This window comes from Nuphar pumila, unplaced genomic scaffold (genome assembly GCF_984573655.1).
Source record: "Nuphar pumila unplaced genomic scaffold, dmNupPumi1.hap1.1 HAP1_SCAFFOLD_207, whole genome shotgun sequence".
Classification (NCBI taxonomy): Eukaryota; Viridiplantae; Streptophyta; class Magnoliopsida; order Nymphaeales; family Nymphaeaceae; genus Nuphar; species Nuphar pumila.
In genome coordinates, this window is record NW_028323217.1 from 67,234 (window position 1) to 85,256 (window position 18,023).

Sequence of the window (18,023 nt, forward strand, 5' to 3'; positions counted from 1 at the left end):
CAAGCTTTCAGATAAACTGTAAATGGATGACATCTCTCTGCCATGCATCATTCCTGTCGAGACAAGAGTCCTACTGGCTGTCGCGTCACGAGAAGTGAACTGGTGAGTCATTGGCGTGCACACCGAGCTGAACGTCAGTCCTCGGTGGAATGGCTTGGCCTGTTTTACGGCATAAAATTCATGCGGCAGCAACTCGGATGACTTACCTCAATGGACATGTATTGTGTCGGAAATCGCTGCGCACTTTCAACGTGTCTCGAGCACCTTGGCTGTTTTGGTTATTGGCGCAAACGACAAGAGTCCACAGGATGTCTCTGCATACAAGTTTGCGAGTCTTGTTTAAAAAATGCATCGATTGAGCTCATGTTGAAGTGATACCAGCGTTTAGAATTGCTCCACGACCTGCCCCAACTTTCTTCCAGTGAGTGAAAGGTTCGCCAACACCATCAAAACATGTGTAGGAATAATCGTCCGTGTTGTCACTTTGTTTCTAGGTGACTTCGTAAAAGAATATCGACTAGCATGTTGCCTACCTGTTTGGCGCGAGCCGCGACGCCTTGGACACTGCAACGCCTTTACACATGCAAAGGCACAAGATACCATCATTGGGCTCCGTAAGTGATCATTAAATACAAATATAACTATTTATCGCCAATTTCTTTGAGCGAGATGATGGCAATGCTGCTCGTTAAAGCTTGCGTCGCACGCGATTAACTATTCCAACCGGTGCAGGGAGCCCCGCAAGTTGATGCATATGTGACCAATTGCACTAGCATGAACATCAACCGGTTGAGATCTCAGCTTCCCTCAGTTTCATTTGCCTCAAAATGCTCGGAACTTGCAGGTGTTGCCAGCCGGGTTTCAGATGCCCACGTTACCATATGGCGCCCTCCTTCTTAGGCAAGCTTTTTGGTAATCGACGAGACATATCACCCGAGTCATCCTCGAGTGATGACGAGAGCCCAAGCACCAGTCAACACATGCCTTCTCCCGAGCAATCACAATTCAGCCCTGATCAAATGTCAGTGCAGCACTACCCGAAACCCAACTTGTTCCATCCACCATGGCTGGAGAAGACAAGAGTGGATGGGACTGAAGCCATGAAGATGCCAGCAGCCTGGCCACCACAGGATCAGTTGTGTGCTGCTGTGCCACAAAAACGTGGCATGCTGTATCTAGGGGCAGAGCCAAGTGCAATTGCAAGAGCAGGCGCTGTGACCAGGCCGATGGAGATAGGCACGTCGGTGTTGGGACCAATGTACGGTGGTACTATCACTGACAGTCCGCTTTACAATTCAGGCAAGAAACCACTAATGATTGGACCTCCTCGCGCTGACCGGCGAGAGTTTAGGTGAACTGTTTTAGTGGCCCTTGACATGCTGTCCATCTTGCGATGCACCGAGTAGAGGTCAAGACATTTGCTGGTAGAATAGCCGGAGCGGCAGTACTCTGTCTGTCTATGTGACCATTTACAGAACAGTTTATCGATTGCGAGCCTTGATGGCACTGTCAGCCTGAGCTGTAGGACATGCAGGTGTATGTAACATGCGATAGAACAATCCGCACAAAGGGCGAAGAATGGCAACCTGCTGCGAAGCCAACACTGACGGCAGGTTGGAAGCGACTGCAACTATTGTATAAACAACTTGTCTCGCATTTGCGTTTTGAGCGTGCTTTCTGTAGCAGATGACGTGACTGGCGCAGTACTGATGATGAGATTGCAGCAAAATTACAAACATATGATTACTTCGCTCAGGCATCACCAGCATGCACCATGCCTGTAAGCTGCCACATGGTATAGTAATCAACATAGTTAACCGGGTGTCCAAGGCTGCCTTCGTACGTGGCGTCCGTCGGGAGCTCAGCTGTGCTTTGTGCAAGGGCAACGCGCGCATGTACTACAAGTCCCTCTCTCATATCGCCGTGAACGTCGGCTCGGACTTCCATGCAGGGTGTGATGCACCGCAGGAAGATCCCGGCGTGGCTTAGGTTGCTGGTTTTCTTGTGTGTTTTGTCTTTGTTTGTGTCTTTGTTTTCAGTGTTAGTTTCTGTGTTTTTTCCTGTTTTGCCAGCCCTGTCGCTTGTAACAAACATAGTTAGCTGTTATGACAAACGAAGTGGCGAGCGCTTCTTTACACATGGACTACAGCCACTTCATGTGTGTCACCGTTAGGTTGAGATGTATCTGTTTACAACAACAAGGCCTCCTCCATGCGGTCTCAGCTCTCGCAGCATATGTTTAGTTTGGTTGGACCATGGCTGTGAGCTCGCCTACGTGCCTGTGTGTGCGTGTGCCTATGAGCTCGTCTTGAAAGAAATGTCTAGGCCTCCGCCGCGCTACGGGCGATCAATTCTCGTAACCATGCTTGTAACAATACCGTATGCACATGGACATCGGTATCTCCAAATATCACTTGTCAAAGCACGTGATTGAGGTTTGTTACAATCCCCAAACCTTTATTCCGCAGCCGTCCCTGTGCTTACGCCACTGGGAGCTTGTTCTCAGCCACCCACTGCTCAAACGACTGCAGCTCAGGGTTGAGCTTGCGGCACTCCGCAACGTCGCGACGTGCGCAGTACGCGTCGTTGAAGTCGCGCTTGAACTGGAACATGTTACCCAAGTCCTCGCATCCAGGGAAGCCGAAAGACCGGTACACGTCCGCGGGCACGTCGTTGTACATCACAGTTTCGCCGATCGCCGCGCTCATCTTCTCACACAATGCCGCAACCGGCAGTATGTCACCCGCGATGCCGACGGTCTTGCCGATGTACTGCTCCGCACTGGCAAAGATGCCGAGCGCACACTTGCCAATGTCGACGGTACTGATGCAGGGGAGCGGCTTGTCGCCCATCGGCATTGTGATAGATAGCTTGCCGTCTTGGCGCTGAGGAGCCATGACCGTCATGAAGTTGTCGTAATAGAAGCTCGTGCGCATGAGGGTGACAGGGAGTCCAAGCTCGGTGAAGGTTGCATCGGACTCGCCTTTGCAGTCAAAGTGGGGCACTTTGTATTTGCCCATGAGCGTTGGCATGCGGTCGTCGCTGAGGTCCATGAACTCGCGTGAGTTGTCGAGCGTTGACCAGATGACGTGCTTAACGCCAGCTTTCCTGCAACGATACGCCGAATCATGAGGAGTTTGCATGGATGTCAGAGCAGTGTCGTCCATGCTATGGTCATGGTTGCAGACATTACCAACCAAAGATGAAAACAAAACAAAAATACAACAAGCACACCAGCCCAAAAAAGGCGGCGTTGACAAGGGCGAGACAGCCAGAGTTGATCTCGCGCCTACATGGAGGGATGCAGCATCTCCCCACAAGAGGACCCAACTACGGAGGCTTACTCAAAGATGAATGATTTCCGGATTCGCCACTTCTGGCTCTGAATCGTCCGAGTCTTCGAAGAGCCTCTGAGTTGCATGCTGCATGTTTGTTGCCGACCGTTGGACCAGAAGTCGGTCCTTCATGAATGAGCTGCATTGCCGACCATTGAAACAAGCAAGCGCCTTTGATGCCACTTGACTGGTGAGCCATCGACGTCGGCATCGATGCCTCGCAGTCAACAGTGATAGAACCTGATTATGCGTGAGACATTTCCACGGGTGGATTTGCTCGAGGATTTGAGCACGCCAGTTATGCCGTAATGAACACAGGCCTAGAGACGACATCTCTGGATCCTGGGATGGACAGAACGCAGAAGCGCACTTGGAAGCGTTAGCCAGGTTTTTGGCTTGCTGCAGCTCCTTGTCAGGTGAAAAGTGGTCCCAGAAGAATGTGACACAATACGCTCCGTGTGCGCCGTCAAAGGCAGCCACCAGGCTGGCCTCGTCATCGATGTCGGCCTTGACGACCGTAGCACCCAGGGCAGCCAGCTCTTTAGCTTTGGCGGAGTCAGTGTCTCGCGTCAGAGCGCGTGCCTCGAACTCGCCTGCTGACCCCTGGGCGAGAATCGCACGAACGAGTGCCCCACCTTGAGCGCCAGTTGCGCCCACCACCGCAATCACTTTCTTGGCCATTTTGATCTGCATTCACACAAGATTTCTTTTTCTTGAGACATGCGTACGCAAGTCGGTATGACGTGGCACGAACATTCGCCATGCTTGCTTTACATGTCATCTTGGAGATAATGCACCTGCACATTCGTCCGTAGATGCAGCATGCCTCGTGGTTGTCTCGGTATTGCGTAGCGCCTTTACATAAGTCACGGTAGGTTTTCACGTCAGGCTACCAGGCAACGCAAGGAGGAAACTGCGATTGATGGGCATGAGCTTTCGAGGCAGGGTTTCAGACAAACTGCACAAGTTGCAAGTTTCATGTTGCAGCAAACGCTCTCGATCTGCAACGATACATTTGGTGAACCGTACGCATGCATACTTTGTACGAACATCTTGGATTTGGGACCACACCTTGAGTCTGTGCTTGGAGTGCAATTCGTGCAAGTGAGTGCTCGCATTCAGACTGAATGTGCAGAACGCAACAAACAATGTATGTTAGTGATCATTATGCAAGCTTATATATGAAGCTGACAGTTCTTCCATGCCAATGAGCGTGATGCCAACGTTAGATCGCCGCTGTCAACGTCATCCGACGCTGGTCGGTAATGACGACCCTGGACAATGCTGACAATATTGACACTGCCATTGCCAACGACATCCCTTTTCTAGATGACCCTTGACCTTCTAAAGGCCGTCGAAGGTCACACTGCAGAGTCATGTACATTCGAGCATTGGTATAGCCGTTACTGCAATTGCGTATTCGCGATGGCCCCTGGGAATACTTTGGACGAGATGGCACGCGCTGACTATGGTTTTAGGCCCAGCTCATTTGTGTTGATGTTTGAAAACATCTCGTTTTTCAGGCAGAGGTGCTGGTCCACCTTCAGCATGCGTTCATAAAGTGCAATAAGAGTTCGAGGCTCTACATTAGCCCTGACAATTGGTGAAGGACAGGCAGGTCCTGAAAGTGCACAACAGTTCCGTTGGAAACAGCGAGGCAATGTTACTGTGCTAAACATCAAGATAGATTTGACTCCGGAAGTATTTCGGAACATATTGCCATTCGGTCTAGTGAATGTGTTCTTCGTCAAAGACTTCATCACTTATCTGTGATACTGGGGATAGTCTGCAGAGATATATGTACGTGGCCCATGCCATTCCTTGACACTACATGTGTATGCAACCACACCCAAAGGAAATGCCAAGCGTGGCAACAGAGCCTGATTCCCAGGGACAGTAGCACACGCCATGTTGGTGCAGTTCGCTGTGACTGCGTGTGCAGTCCTGGCGCGAAATCTTCTCCTTATACTGAGTTACAGCTCTTCAGTGCCTAATCCATAATTACTCATGACGAGAGTAGCTTATTTCCCTTGTACTCGACGATGCATATTCGGATAACCTATCATTTTGCATAAGCAGCAGACCAAACGGCATGAAATAAAGTTTATTAGTGAGAGACGTGTCACTTGGGCGAAACGAGCTGACGGGTGCTACTTCTGTATTCCATGTAGCTCCACAATCTCTGACACACTATCTCGGGATATTGGGACCCTACCAGCCTCCAGTCTCCAGTGGAGTCCAGGATCCATGGGCCAAGCCTTGGAACCCATCCATAGCTCTGGAAAACCACGTCTAATGCGCAATCTGCGTGCAGTGTATTGTGGTAACAGCAACAACTATCTGCACACTTGTAGCCACCATGGTCTTTCAAAGGTAGCAGCTAGCCCAGGGTCCAGGTAGAGAACGACCATGCTGGTCAACGAGAACATTGTTCTCACTGGATCGAAAGCCGTCCTGGTGCCGTATCGAAAGGAGCATGTGGAGATTTACCATGAATGGATGCAGGTGCGCGCAGGGTTTGCTGGACAGACACGAACACCAACTACTTCACATAGCAAAGCAAGCCTATTCGACACCTGCATACTGAACCCTACTCTTCTATAATCCTTCAAGAACCCGTGCAATGCTTGGTGTCGCTGTCATGTACATTTGTTGCAGTCTTGGCAAGTCAGGAACCCCTTCGGCGGTGTTATTTCGCAACATCTTCTCCATCGTCTCGGATGGTGTCAACGAAACCAGGATAATGCTGACAGCTGAGCGCAATGACAAGAGAATCCATCAGCTCAGCAGATGGTGTGCATACAGCTCAGGCTCAAAAGGAACACCACCTCGCACTAGTGCGGCAAATTCTAGGGGCAGTCGTGTCTGAATGTATTGTACTTAATGTATTGTACTTACAAAAGAAGCATCAATTCTCCTGGACAAGCAAGATACTGCAGCTCGAGCTAGATACCAACGCTATTCTCAAAGCAACAACATGCAAAGTGAGCAGTGGGGACAGTTGTGCCAAACCTGAAGGCACCGATACAAGCCAAGACACCATGAGAGCTTAGATACATCACAGCATTGCCACTGCTCGGTCCCAAGCTGAGTTTGTGTGGAGCATCAGTGAGGGAATGCACGACTCCAAAGGACGCAGCTACCGAGGCTTCAAGCAAAGACTCAAGCTCTAGTGTGACAACGGGGTTGAGGTGTAGCCAATGCGCTCAGAAGAATAATTCCGCATCCGCATCATGAGGACCAGGTACCCCACAAATGTTCTACGTGTGTGAGAAAACGACGCTTCAACAACGTGATGCTGCAAACTGGCAGGTACCGTAACAACACCAACAAACGGGCGAGCTTTTTGGGAGCGTGGCATCAATGTCGGGTATTTATTCTATATGCATACCTGAAAACTCAAACTATTTTCTCAATGTAAGCTTGTAGAGTACGCCACGAGGTCAGATTTGGGGGCGAGTCCAAAAGCGTGACCGTGACCAGCTAATTGTTGGTATTGTTACAGTATCTCAGCATTGAGGGGGGTTCATGCCGCTGTAAAGCAGGCAGTCGATATCTAGGAAATGGGTTTGAATTCACAATGGAATCCCCTTCATTCCAACACCCTCAATCGTATGCTTGAAGCAATCACCAAGATGCCTGTGCCCCTACTGACCCCAGACCCCCCATGGTACCAGAAATCAGGTCAAATGAACGTTGTCGTGACGTATGCGGAGATTATGCGGTGCCACAAGTAACACCTCAAGGCCTTGAAGACTAGGATATCAGGAGACACACAACGGTGCAAGGGCTCATGCACCATTGGCACAAACTGTAGGCCCCCTCCTGTCAGTTACAGGTGGGTGTTGCATGCGTGTAAACCACCTTGGCAAAGCATACTCGCAGGCAGATCTTCTCAGATAGCTTGACCCGAATAACTGATCAATCTGACACACATACCAGCTCCAAAAGGAGGTGTTGCGTCGTCACATATCAACAGGGTAATTTACTCAATCTGCCAAGTTGTCTTAGCATCATCACAAGCTCTCAAACCTCCGGTTTGTCCAGCACAGGCCCGTCAGTAGGGTTTTTGAATAATTCAATCAATCAATATGGTATGACCACCTGTCAGTAGGGTGTTGTACTGCCAGATACTTGGGAATGTTTTGGTCCACCACAGGCCAAACACACACATGATTGCAGGACAAAGAGCTTCAGGAGCTGACAGCATCAGAGCCATTGACCCTCGCAGAGGAGTTCCGCATGCAGCAGGAATGGCGAATCGACGAGCGCAAATGCACGTTCATCGTGCTTGACCGGGCTCGTGCTGATAGCGAAGGCACCGGACAACACGGGGGGGCCATGGCCGGCGATGTCAATTTGTACTGGAACGACCACGACGACGAACATGCTGCGGAAATTGAGGTGACATCCTGCCAAGGAATGTCGGAGTATGACCGATTAACCACTTCTTGTGGTCATCGATAATGTTGGAACAGCTATGCCGATGCAGTCATGATCACTCCCGGCATACGGATCAGCTGTTCATGTGTGTCATGGTATGCACTATGTGTTCCAGGAATTTATGGACAGATTTCTCAAAGTCATAATGAAATGTCTTTGTGACAGCACCACTGCATGAACATTCTTTGCCGTTGAAAACCCAGGTGAGAACCTTGCCATGATATGTCTTCGTTACATCACCACCGCATGTGCATGGACATTGTGAGCCCGTTGGAAGCCGAGGTGACGTTTATATGATGATGTGTCCTTCTTACAGCCTTGCCGCATGGGCATGGTCAACAAAGAACTAGTTCTCTTGGATGAGGCGTCGGTCAAACCCATCATGTGCACCATCTGTCCTTCTCATCAAAGGCCTTTTGCAACAGACCCTGGACAATTCACACGATGTCCACGGTCAATGCGTTGTTGTAGAACCTCTTTACCGTAGCATCTGATCACAAGACCACCGCACACACATGGTCATTGGCAATGTCAAGTATTGCTTGGGTATCAGTGCCACCAGGACCATCACTTATATTGCTGGGGCTCTGGCTTCATGCAAATTTACATTTGGATTGTTGATAGGGGCATCTCCACGTATCTGCACGCTCAAACTGGGCTTGAGTAGGAAATGCGGGGGAGGCATGGCATGGTAATTGATTGATTGATTTATTTTATTTAAATGCCCGGTCTTTTCTTCGTTCAATATCTGACAGCCAGTGGCGTCTTTTAGCGGCCGTTGTGGGGGTAGTTCTCCCATTAAACCGTCTATCCTGTGCAGAGTCAAGGGAGAAACATGTAACTGGACTTCTGGGACCGAGGATAGACTGCATCCTTGTCACTACATACATCGGCACAGAGCACAGGCAAAAAAGGAAAATACAGCTCACACTCGTAAGAGAATATCATAGAATGTCAGCATTCTGTGTTGGAAACATTACCAGTTGAGGTAGCGACACACTTAGCAAGATAGTCGTTACAATCGACTCAGGCATTCTAGCCTGACTCGTCCACATGTATGGCCTCAGAGCCCAAGCACACAAGGTTCGGCACACACAAGGAAACCTGTGTCAAGATAGCTGGTTTCCAACAGTCTGGACAGGCAAGTCTGCCTCCCACCTGGTGCTTCTCACATAAGCAACGACACTGAGAGTGTCGATACAGTGTGCATCAGGTCTTCAGGTTACACCTTGTGTATGGTTGTGTCCCTCAACACACTCTTACAAATACACCGTGGCCTAAGGTGATGCAAGACTACTCATTTTCATTTGTTCCAATCGTTATCAGCTGCCGTTGACAGGTGCAAACACCTCTTTTCAAGGACGTTCTGTTGGCGGCCGTATTGTCAGTGATGTATCGTTTACATCACTACTACCGCATCCACATGGTCCATTTGACATGGACATTGGCAGCTCCAAGTAATACTCAGGAATCAGTGCTAGCATTCCCATCACCTGAGACAAGCATACCTGAATCAGCATGACTTACCACAGCTTGCCTAAGGTTGGGAGAAAGACCAAACGCAATGCAAGTCGACCGTTCTCCAAACTACATGTCTGTCATTCTTTTTAAAGAGCACACATTTCTGGTCCAACAGGATTCTGGGTTGACGGGGCGGTGTTGAAAGGCTTGAGTGGGCGCAGGTGATGATAGCTGCGAAGGAAAGTCGCAGGAAGGGTTTGGCGTTCGAGGCGCTCCAGTTGTTCATGGCATATGCTATCGTTGAGCTCAAGGTGAGCAAATTCTGCGCAAAGATTAGCTATGACAACAGTCCTTCGCAGGAGCTCTTTTCCAAGCTTGGCTTCAAGGAGACCCTCAGAGTGGAGGTGTTCAAAGAAGTTCACTTGGAGCTTGATATGGTCGACAATGGTGGCACATGGACAGCATTATCCGCCAAGGGACGCACACTGACGGTGGGGCAGTACGACAAGTCGGAAGACGCAGTTCCACAAGAGATGACAGTACTGAAGACGTAGAGCACGGGAAACAGGCGACGCAACATGACCGGCACATGGTGTATCGAGGCTTTGAGTGTTTGGGCGCGAGATCAGCTTTGGCTGTCTCGCCCATGTCAACGTCGCCTTTTTTGTGCTGGCGTGTTTGTTTGATGAAGGCTTTGAACTGTCAGCTTGGCCTGTGCAGAGGCATTGATCTCTCGGCTGCGTGAGCAGCAGCATGTGTCTGGCAGGGCTGACTGTCCAACCGCTGACATTACAGGGTGCTTTCACGAGTGGTGTTACTCTTTGGCTTGTGCTGTGATGATCTTCCTGCCTATGTAACGCAATGGCAGACGCGTGGGAACATACATATATTATCCTCCTTCGCCCTGTGACTAAGTATCTGGTCAACCAGCTCTTATACTTAGAATTGTCAATTGCATTGAGTTGACTGTACATCTCTTTGTCAAGAAATTCGACAGCTCCATTGATCATTAATTTATCATCAATGAACTTGCAAAATGGCCCTTGTCATGATGCTTTTGGCCCATGCTGTTACACCTCCGATAGCTCTTACAGGTGTAAGTCCTGTTCGATAGCTACATCTTTGTCTGGACTGTCAGCAGGCTGTTTCCGTCGTCAGCATGACAGACCGTAGGTGCTGTAGGATCTGATCCGAATCCTCGGATCAGCTGTATGCATGTGGACATGTAGTGCTTGCTGTACTGTCTCTCGTCTTTGGTTATATAAGCTTTACATCTTATCTTTAGAGTTGGTTGTTCCTGGTCCGTTTCACCTAGTCATGGACTCTGTAAGTACTGTTACCCGAGCGCTTCCTTGAGGCCAGCAGCATCACCAGAGGGGGCGCGCGCTTGGCTTCGGACCCGCTGGCTGATGCGCGCTCGCCTGCTGTCATTGCTGCCTTGCGCGCCAAGCACCCCGCTGCGGTCCCTGCCCAGACGCTTCAAGACGACACCGAGGCGCTTCAAATTGCAGGCGGGAGAAGACGCTGTCGCGTCTGCAGTCCAAGCGGGGCGCGGCAGGTGGTCCGTCGCAGTGGACCTACGAGCACATGGTGGCAGCGGCCAAGGCCACCACAGAGGCGTTCAATGCGACTTTGGCCTTCGTCAATCTCATTCTTAGTGGTGAGCTTCCACGTCACAGCTCCCTCTTGGACGCCTCTCTCGTGGGCCTGCAAAAGCCAGACGGTGGAGTGCGGCCCATCGCTATTGGCGAGGTTTGGTACAGGTTTGCCGCTTTATGTGCGCTGACTGCTTGTGAAGAAGTTGGTCCCGCGCTTGCCCCGCTTCAAACTGGGTGTGGGCGTTCCGGGGGGCGCGGAGGCGGTGGGCCATGCTGTTCGCGCTGCCCTGGCTGAAGATCCGGAGGCGGCCCTTCTCACTGTGGACCAAGCCAATGCTTTCAACAGCGTTGCGCGTTCGGCCGTGTTTGCTGTGGTGAAAGACCGCGTACCTGCGCTGCTGCCTTTTGTACATTGGGCTTATGGCGCTCCCTCAGACCTGCACATTCTGGGAGCCCCTCCTGGCACACCTCCGGTACAGTCGCAAGCAGGCGTGCGGCAAGGTGACCCACTGGGACCTCTAATGTTTGCCCTAGCATTACAGCAACCGCTGGAGCGTGCACGTGCGGCGGCGCCGGGTGTCGCAATTTGTTGCTTTCGCGGACGACGTCAGTATGGTGGTCGCGCTGAGCAATTGCGGGCTGCTTTCTCCACGTTGCAGGGACCCCGTGGCGCTGCAGGGGTGGGTCTGTCGGTGCAACCTCGCAAGTGCGCCCTCACGGGAGGCCCTCCAAGTGCGATCGCCCGATTGGCTGCGGATCTGCATATCCGGCACAACCCGGATGGTGTCACAGTATGCGGCACTCCTGTTGGCTCAGACGCATATGTTGCAGGCGTTGTGTCCGCGCGCGCGGACAGTGTACGTCGCAGGTTGAGAAGTTGATGCGGCTTCCACTGCCCAAGCAATCACAGTTTGCTTTGCTGCGGGCATCCCTCTCCCTGCGCATGTTTCATTTCCAGCGCTCTGTGCCGTGGGTGCATTTGGCGGCGGCCACGCGTCGTGTTTGAGAAAGCGATCCTTTAGGGCCGCCGTCTGCCTCTTTCGCTTGCCTTCGGCCATTGGGCCCCGCGGGCGCGCGTGTCCTTGGAGGTCGCGAGGTGCAGCAAATGACCTTGCCTTTACGGCATGGTGGTTAGGGCTGCGTTTCTCCTCCGAAGTGGAAGCTGATGCTGCTCTTGTTTCTGGGGCGGCATTGGCGCAAGCTGCCATGGCAGGTGGTTGTGGCAGCTTGCATGCCTTTACTGGGGTAGCGCGGGCTCCTCTGATCTCTGCTTGGCAACGCGCTTATGACAGCGTTGCTTCAGACTGTGGTTGGGAGCAGTCTCTCTCGCGACATCACAGGCGCTTTGGTGGCCGAATTGTTGCCAGGTGTGCAGCACGTTGTGTCGCGAGTTATTGGCGATCGCGCTGCTCGCGACTTCCGATCCTCGTTTGATGTGGCCACCGACGCGGGTAGACGGGATGCGGCTCGTCTCCTTAGTGCTGCGACTGGTCTTCCGCGGCGTGGATCACTGCGCTGCCTGGTGCTGCCACTACGCGTCTTAGCAAGGAGGATTTTGTCTCAGCTGGACGCCACCTTCTAGGTCTCGGGGTGCCTGTTCGGGTAGCAGCTCCGCCTTGTCTATGTGGAGCTGGGGATGCGGGGAAGCCAGATCATGCGATGGTCTGCATTCAAACTGCTGGGATGGCAACGTTACGCCACGATATCTGGGCTTCTGCCTGGCGTCGGGCCATCCGTCGTGCTGGTTGCGCTTCCAGTGAGGAACCAGCATACAGCAGTCTGGTCGCTCATGGCCACTGCATGGCGCTGCTGGTCTGCGGCGTGGCGACATTCTGGCTGTCATGCCGGAGGGCCGCATTGTCGTCTTGGATTGCGTGGTTACGCAGCTTCCTACGTTCGTGGCGCGGCTCGTGTTGCGGGCGGAGCAGGCAAAGAGACGTCAGTTTCACTTGGTCAAGACGTCGGCTACGACTTCATACCGCTTGCAGTTGAGTCGTTCGGGTGCCTTGGCGAGAGGGCTTCGCGTTTCTTGTCGGACCTAGGCGATGTGGCGGCTGCAAGTGGAGGTGTTTCGAAGGCAGCATTTGTGCGCTCGGTCCGGCAAGAACTAAGCTGTGCTTTGTGCGTGGCAACGGGAAGATGTATACCGGTCCATGTTTTGTTTTGCACAGAATGTGGGCGGCAGTTCATACCGGGTTGTGAGCTGCCGGTTGATGAGGCAGGTGAGGTGTAGAGGGGTTGGTGTGTCGTGTTGTAGCGCTCCTGCTTTGCTCTCCTTTAGTCTTGTCAGCTGACTGTTTTGATTGTCCTTTTCTTTCTTTCTTTGTTTTCCTGTGTGTTTGGTTTGATCTTCTTTCGTGTGTTCTTGAATTGAGTCGTCCTTGTCTGCAGTTTATTTCTGCTTTGCTTTCCCGCTTCGTTGTAACACTGTTACCGAGTACTTTGAGCTCGAGAGCTAGCACCCGGCGTTTCACATGCCCACGTCTTCATAAAAAAAAGTGAACATCCCTGTGCTATGGTTGCCATGTCTCACATGGCTCGATGGCATCGAAGAATCCTCTTTCATGCATCTCTACATACCTAGGTAGATGAGGTGGTATCACACAGCCACGAACAAAGTCAACCCAGGGCAAGGGGGTCGTGATTCGCAAAATCGCCAAAACACTTACACACTGGTCAAACGGCAAGTATATCCCTGGAGATGGGTCGCACACACACAAGCAGTCATACAACTCAGCGTTGCTCACAAACAAGGTTTGACTCGGTGACATGCTCAGGGGTCGCCAACACGGGCACAAACAAAGGCAATCTAAGCGCAGCGCAACACGAGGCCAAGTTGATGATATCTACGAGAACTCAACAGCTACAAGCGACGCAATCACCGTTTCGGCCCGGTAAAGGCACCGTCCTTGGCGAGCTCAAACATGCGCTCGAGAGCCTCCATGTTGAGCAGAGTCTGACTCACATCGCAGCGTTGGAGCCATCACACCGGAGAGCGGTCAATGGGCCATGGAGAAGCTTGTTGACGATACCACGGCTGAGGTCCTCGATCGCTTTCTTCTGCTTGTTGGTCAGCCCCTCACCGAGCTTGCCGAGAGCTTTGTCAAGCTCAGCCCCCCGGATATCCTCGGCCTTTGTGCGAAGTGCCTTGATCGTAGGCACCGTCTCGAGTGAGTCCCTCCACGCCTCAAACGCCAGCTGCTCCTCGACCAGAAGGGTTTCGGCCTCGCACGCGGCCTGTTGCCGGGACGCCTTGTTGAGCGCGACAACCTCCTTCAGGTCATCGACGTTGTACACGATGTTCCCAGCGACGTCCGAGACGTCAGGCGCGATGTTGCGCGGGACGGAAATGTCTACGAAGCGACGTGCGGCCAACGAGCGCGGGCGCGGCGGGCATGCTCTCCACATCAGACGCATGTACGAGAATCTCCTCAGAACCAGAGGCCGCGAAGATAACGTCCGACTCAGCGCAGACCGTCATCAGTTCCGGCATCAGCCGGATGTCGAATTCAACCTCAGGGAAATCATCTCGGAGCGCCTCAGCACGCGGGAGGGAGCGGTTGAGGATCGTGACGCGCTCGCAGCCCTTCGATGCAAGATGCTTCACAAGTAGGGTGGACATTTTTCCGGCGCCGATGATTGCGATCTTGGCGTCCTTGAGGTCGTTTGTCGGCAGCTTCAACTGCACAAGCTCCGCCGCGGCCGACGAGACCGAAACGGAGCCTGTTGAGATCGACGTCTCTGTCCGAACGCGTTTCCCGGCGGTGATTGCCTGCTTGAAGAGCCCATTGAGGTGTCGGCCGAAGCCAGGCACTCCTGTCCCACCTTGTACACCTGCCTAACTTGCGCAAGGATCTGCCCCCTCAGCCCATCACGAGCGACTCTAGGCAGCTGACACACGGAGGAGATGCCACACGGCGTCGCGGTCGCGGTTTAGGAAGAGGTATGGCCGGAGCTCCTCAAGAGGGACGCCACTGATTCGAGACATCCACTCCTCAACTTCTCGGACGCCTCGGTGCCAGCTGAGACCTACGACGTAAAGCTCCATGCGATTGCAGGTTGGAGAGGACTGCAGCCTCCTCGATGTGTGGGAAGGAGACAAGCTCCTCAATCGCTCTGGGCACTCGGCTTCTGGGATTGCGAGCTTCTCTCGGAGCTCCACGGGGGCATTGTGAATTGTGAGGCCGATCGAGATGATGCTGGGCTTCTTCTCGGCTGCGTAGCCTGCAAGTGGATGACACAATTCAGTCACTCATCTGTGATGGTGCTTGTGCCTGAAAGCTCATTTGAGATGTGCCCTGTGTGTTGCTCTTTCGTGCATGAATACCACCATAGCACCCAATGGATCTGCCCTCACGAAAGGTTGATAGAGTTGCGTTAAGAAGGACATTGCTTGATCCCGAATGAATTGACGCATGATTGGCAAAAAGGTGAGCGTTCGTGATTACCATTGCACAATCGGGTCGGTCCGATGAACCTTGGTCCCAAAACCAGGACCACCTCAGCAACGGCCTTGCACTTGTACGGGCCTGCAACTTCCAGCACTTACCGCAAGCTTCTCGACACAATAACACTCACAGTGAGGTCAGAAGCAACATAGCTGCCTTCCTATTCGTCGTGAGCATGTCCTGGTTTTGGGACCAAGCCTGGCAACGTAGCCCTGTCAAGACCCAGTGAACACATCCTGTGCCTGACAGCAGCTACCGCATGGTATGATTTCCCCAACATCGCGTGAACAACCATGTTTCGATCTCGCACGTGTTTTCGGCAATTAAATGTCTATCGTTATCCCACATTACCGTCGGAAACCAGCTCGCCAGATCGTAGAGCCAGGATGGCCAACGGAACTTCTCAAATGGTAAGCACATTACTATAAAATATGATTAAGCTGCTAAACTGCGTATCATCTGTGAATCCTCGAACGTTCTCTTTGCCGTGGTGGTTTCCTAAAGGTGGCGAGCCGGCTTATGGGAGGAGCACAAAGCATAACTTGCGACATGGTGATGTGTGTAAAATGGCCCAAGTGGCAATTGCTGAACACAAAACTTTCATACATGTCCATTCTGACTGCATCGTGCGCCAGCTGTTGTCAGGTACAGAGTGTGCCTGGACAGCTGCCAGGATGCGTGAATATCTCGTGCGCCTGGTTCTCCTGTACAATTTCTGTTTCACATAGCATGGAAGCTCAAAGCGCTTAGTACACTACATTGCGGTGTCTTACGTTCACATAGAGTAGCGTGTGCGTGCTCCATATCGTTCTGAGTAATCGCATCTGCTCATACAATGCATAGCGAATGCTGCCAGTTGGGCGTGCACACACATGGAAAGCAACACGATGCGCAACTGGCATCTGAACGCACATTGTTCCGCATCCTCTGTTTTCTTGTATGCTGAGCTGACAGCACGCACCAAGGAATATGCAACTCGCACGCGCATCAGGCAAATGAGCTCAGCCATGACCAGATAATCTTGAAAATAGATGGTTGCTGTAATGTGGTACAAACCGCACAATCCTGATAAATGCCTGAGCACATCGTGCATGTGACGTGGCCAAACCCAATGCATGGCTCGACATGTAGACACCCCGTGGCAAGAAAGCACAATCGAAAGCATGAACCTTAGCATACTGATGAAGGGACGCACGGTTCACGCCAGCAGTCTTCAGCTGTTGCAACGCTTGCTTGCTTGAAGAGGCGTAATGCGACGCAGGCGCTCCAGTATCCATCATTGCAGCCAGCACCTTGGCCTGCGACCACTTCGATGTGCATCTGAATTGCTTTGCATTGGATTGGCAGAGTTGCGGACTTTTCGTTGACCACCCACAGAGAATGCCATCTGGGGCTGCCGACATCGTGGCCAAGTGCACTGGAGCCTCTTCTACAAAGTCATCTGAAACGAAGGGCAGGCACACGAAACTGGTAGCGAAGGAGATGCCTTGTCTGATACTTGAGAGACAGAAGAAGTCATGCTCCAGGTATATGCACGGATCGCATGGTTCAGCATATGCCATCGCGCAATCTGCCCGTAAGATCCGCACATTAGGCGCGTACACTAGGTGGATTTGGATGACGTCATGGAGCTATTTGACAGCACTGAGCCAATGAGGAACGGAAAAAAATACGTGAGCCGCATGCATGTCGCTACACACTTCTTCGATGTCCTGATTGTGAACATTGTGTTGATTTTGTAAGTTTCGGGATTCTAGCGTGGGCTGGCACACATGCCCGAGGAGGCTTCCGTTTGGCGCGCAACCAAACCTGAATTACTTCATCGCACGCAAAAGTGCAATGACGGCCTTTAGGTCACGTGAAAAGGTGTCCAACGCTTAGGGCTGTTGCCTTCTGGAAGTTTCTGCAAGGACGCTGCAGAGGACCGTCTTTTGTCTCGCGCATGTGGCTGCGTCGCCCATCAGAATGTTTGCAGGCAGCTGGTCAGCGTGGTCTGTGCGCCACCCTCCTGATGCTCCCGACCTCGCTAGCGTCATTTCTTGTAGGAGTTTCTTCATGGGCATATTGAGATCGATGCACTCGCCTGCGGTCATTGAGTTTCACCCCACATTGCGGCATTCATTCCTCCTGAGCCATCGTGCAGTTGCAGAATATGTCCGCAGTCGCAGGTAACATCTCACTAAATCGAGACCGCGTCTCAATTCTCGCAGCCGACAACGTCAATGTTACTGTTGTGATACAAGGCAGAACGTCAGCGTGCAATCATGGCTGCTGTGCCGCAGCCGCTCCAGTCCAGGATCCGCTCTCATTCCTATTTGCGTGGTTAGCTGAGAGCCCAAGTCTTGGACGCTATTTGCTTTCAGGCCATGGTACAATCTTGAACGCATCATACAAAATACAGAACACAAGCACATATGAATTACTCAACGTCAGCGGAGAGGGTACCCGTGGGTTCCCAGGTGGAAGTGCTTCGCCAGAGAATGGATTTCGATCCCCATTTTACCGATGATCCATGCGTTTTTGGGCATCTGAGCCGGAAAAAGTTCGGTCTGGTGCAGCATTGCCAGGTGGATCCACTGCGGCGACCTTTGGCGCCTCTGGTTGTATAAACATATACTTGATGAACGCCACGTCGTTGTCAGAAGCATGTATGTATGCATGGAGAGGGCTTGCGTCGCTGATGCCCACTCATGTTCAATACCCTGGCTCCTCACGCGGCTGCCGGCTGCGTTCAGATG

At 52.1% G+C, this 18,023-nt stretch overlaps 1 protein-coding gene and 1 pseudogene across 2 annotated transcripts; both read right to left on the reverse strand.

Annotated features, from left to right (window-relative positions):
• Positions 1-2,480: 2,480 nt before the first annotated feature.
• On the reverse strand, positions 2,481-3,167 carry LOC149810790 (uncharacterized). Its single transcript, XM_089994125.1, has one exon. It carries the CDS (start codon positions 3,165-3,167, stop codon positions 2,481-2,483), a length of 687 nt encoding a protein of 228 aa, XP_089850251.1.
• Positions 3,168-13,552: 10,385 nt separating this feature from the next.
• Positions 13,553-16,742, reverse strand: LOC149810791 (glutamyl-tRNA reductase 2-like; annotated as a pseudogene). Its single transcript, XR_016429029.1, has 2 exons — positions 16,481-16,742; positions 13,553-15,061 (listed from the first exon to the last, which is right to left on the reverse strand). The product of XR_016429029.1 is annotated as a glutamyl-tRNA reductase 2-like (transcript).
• Between the last annotated feature and the right edge of the window lie 1,281 nt (positions 16,743-18,023).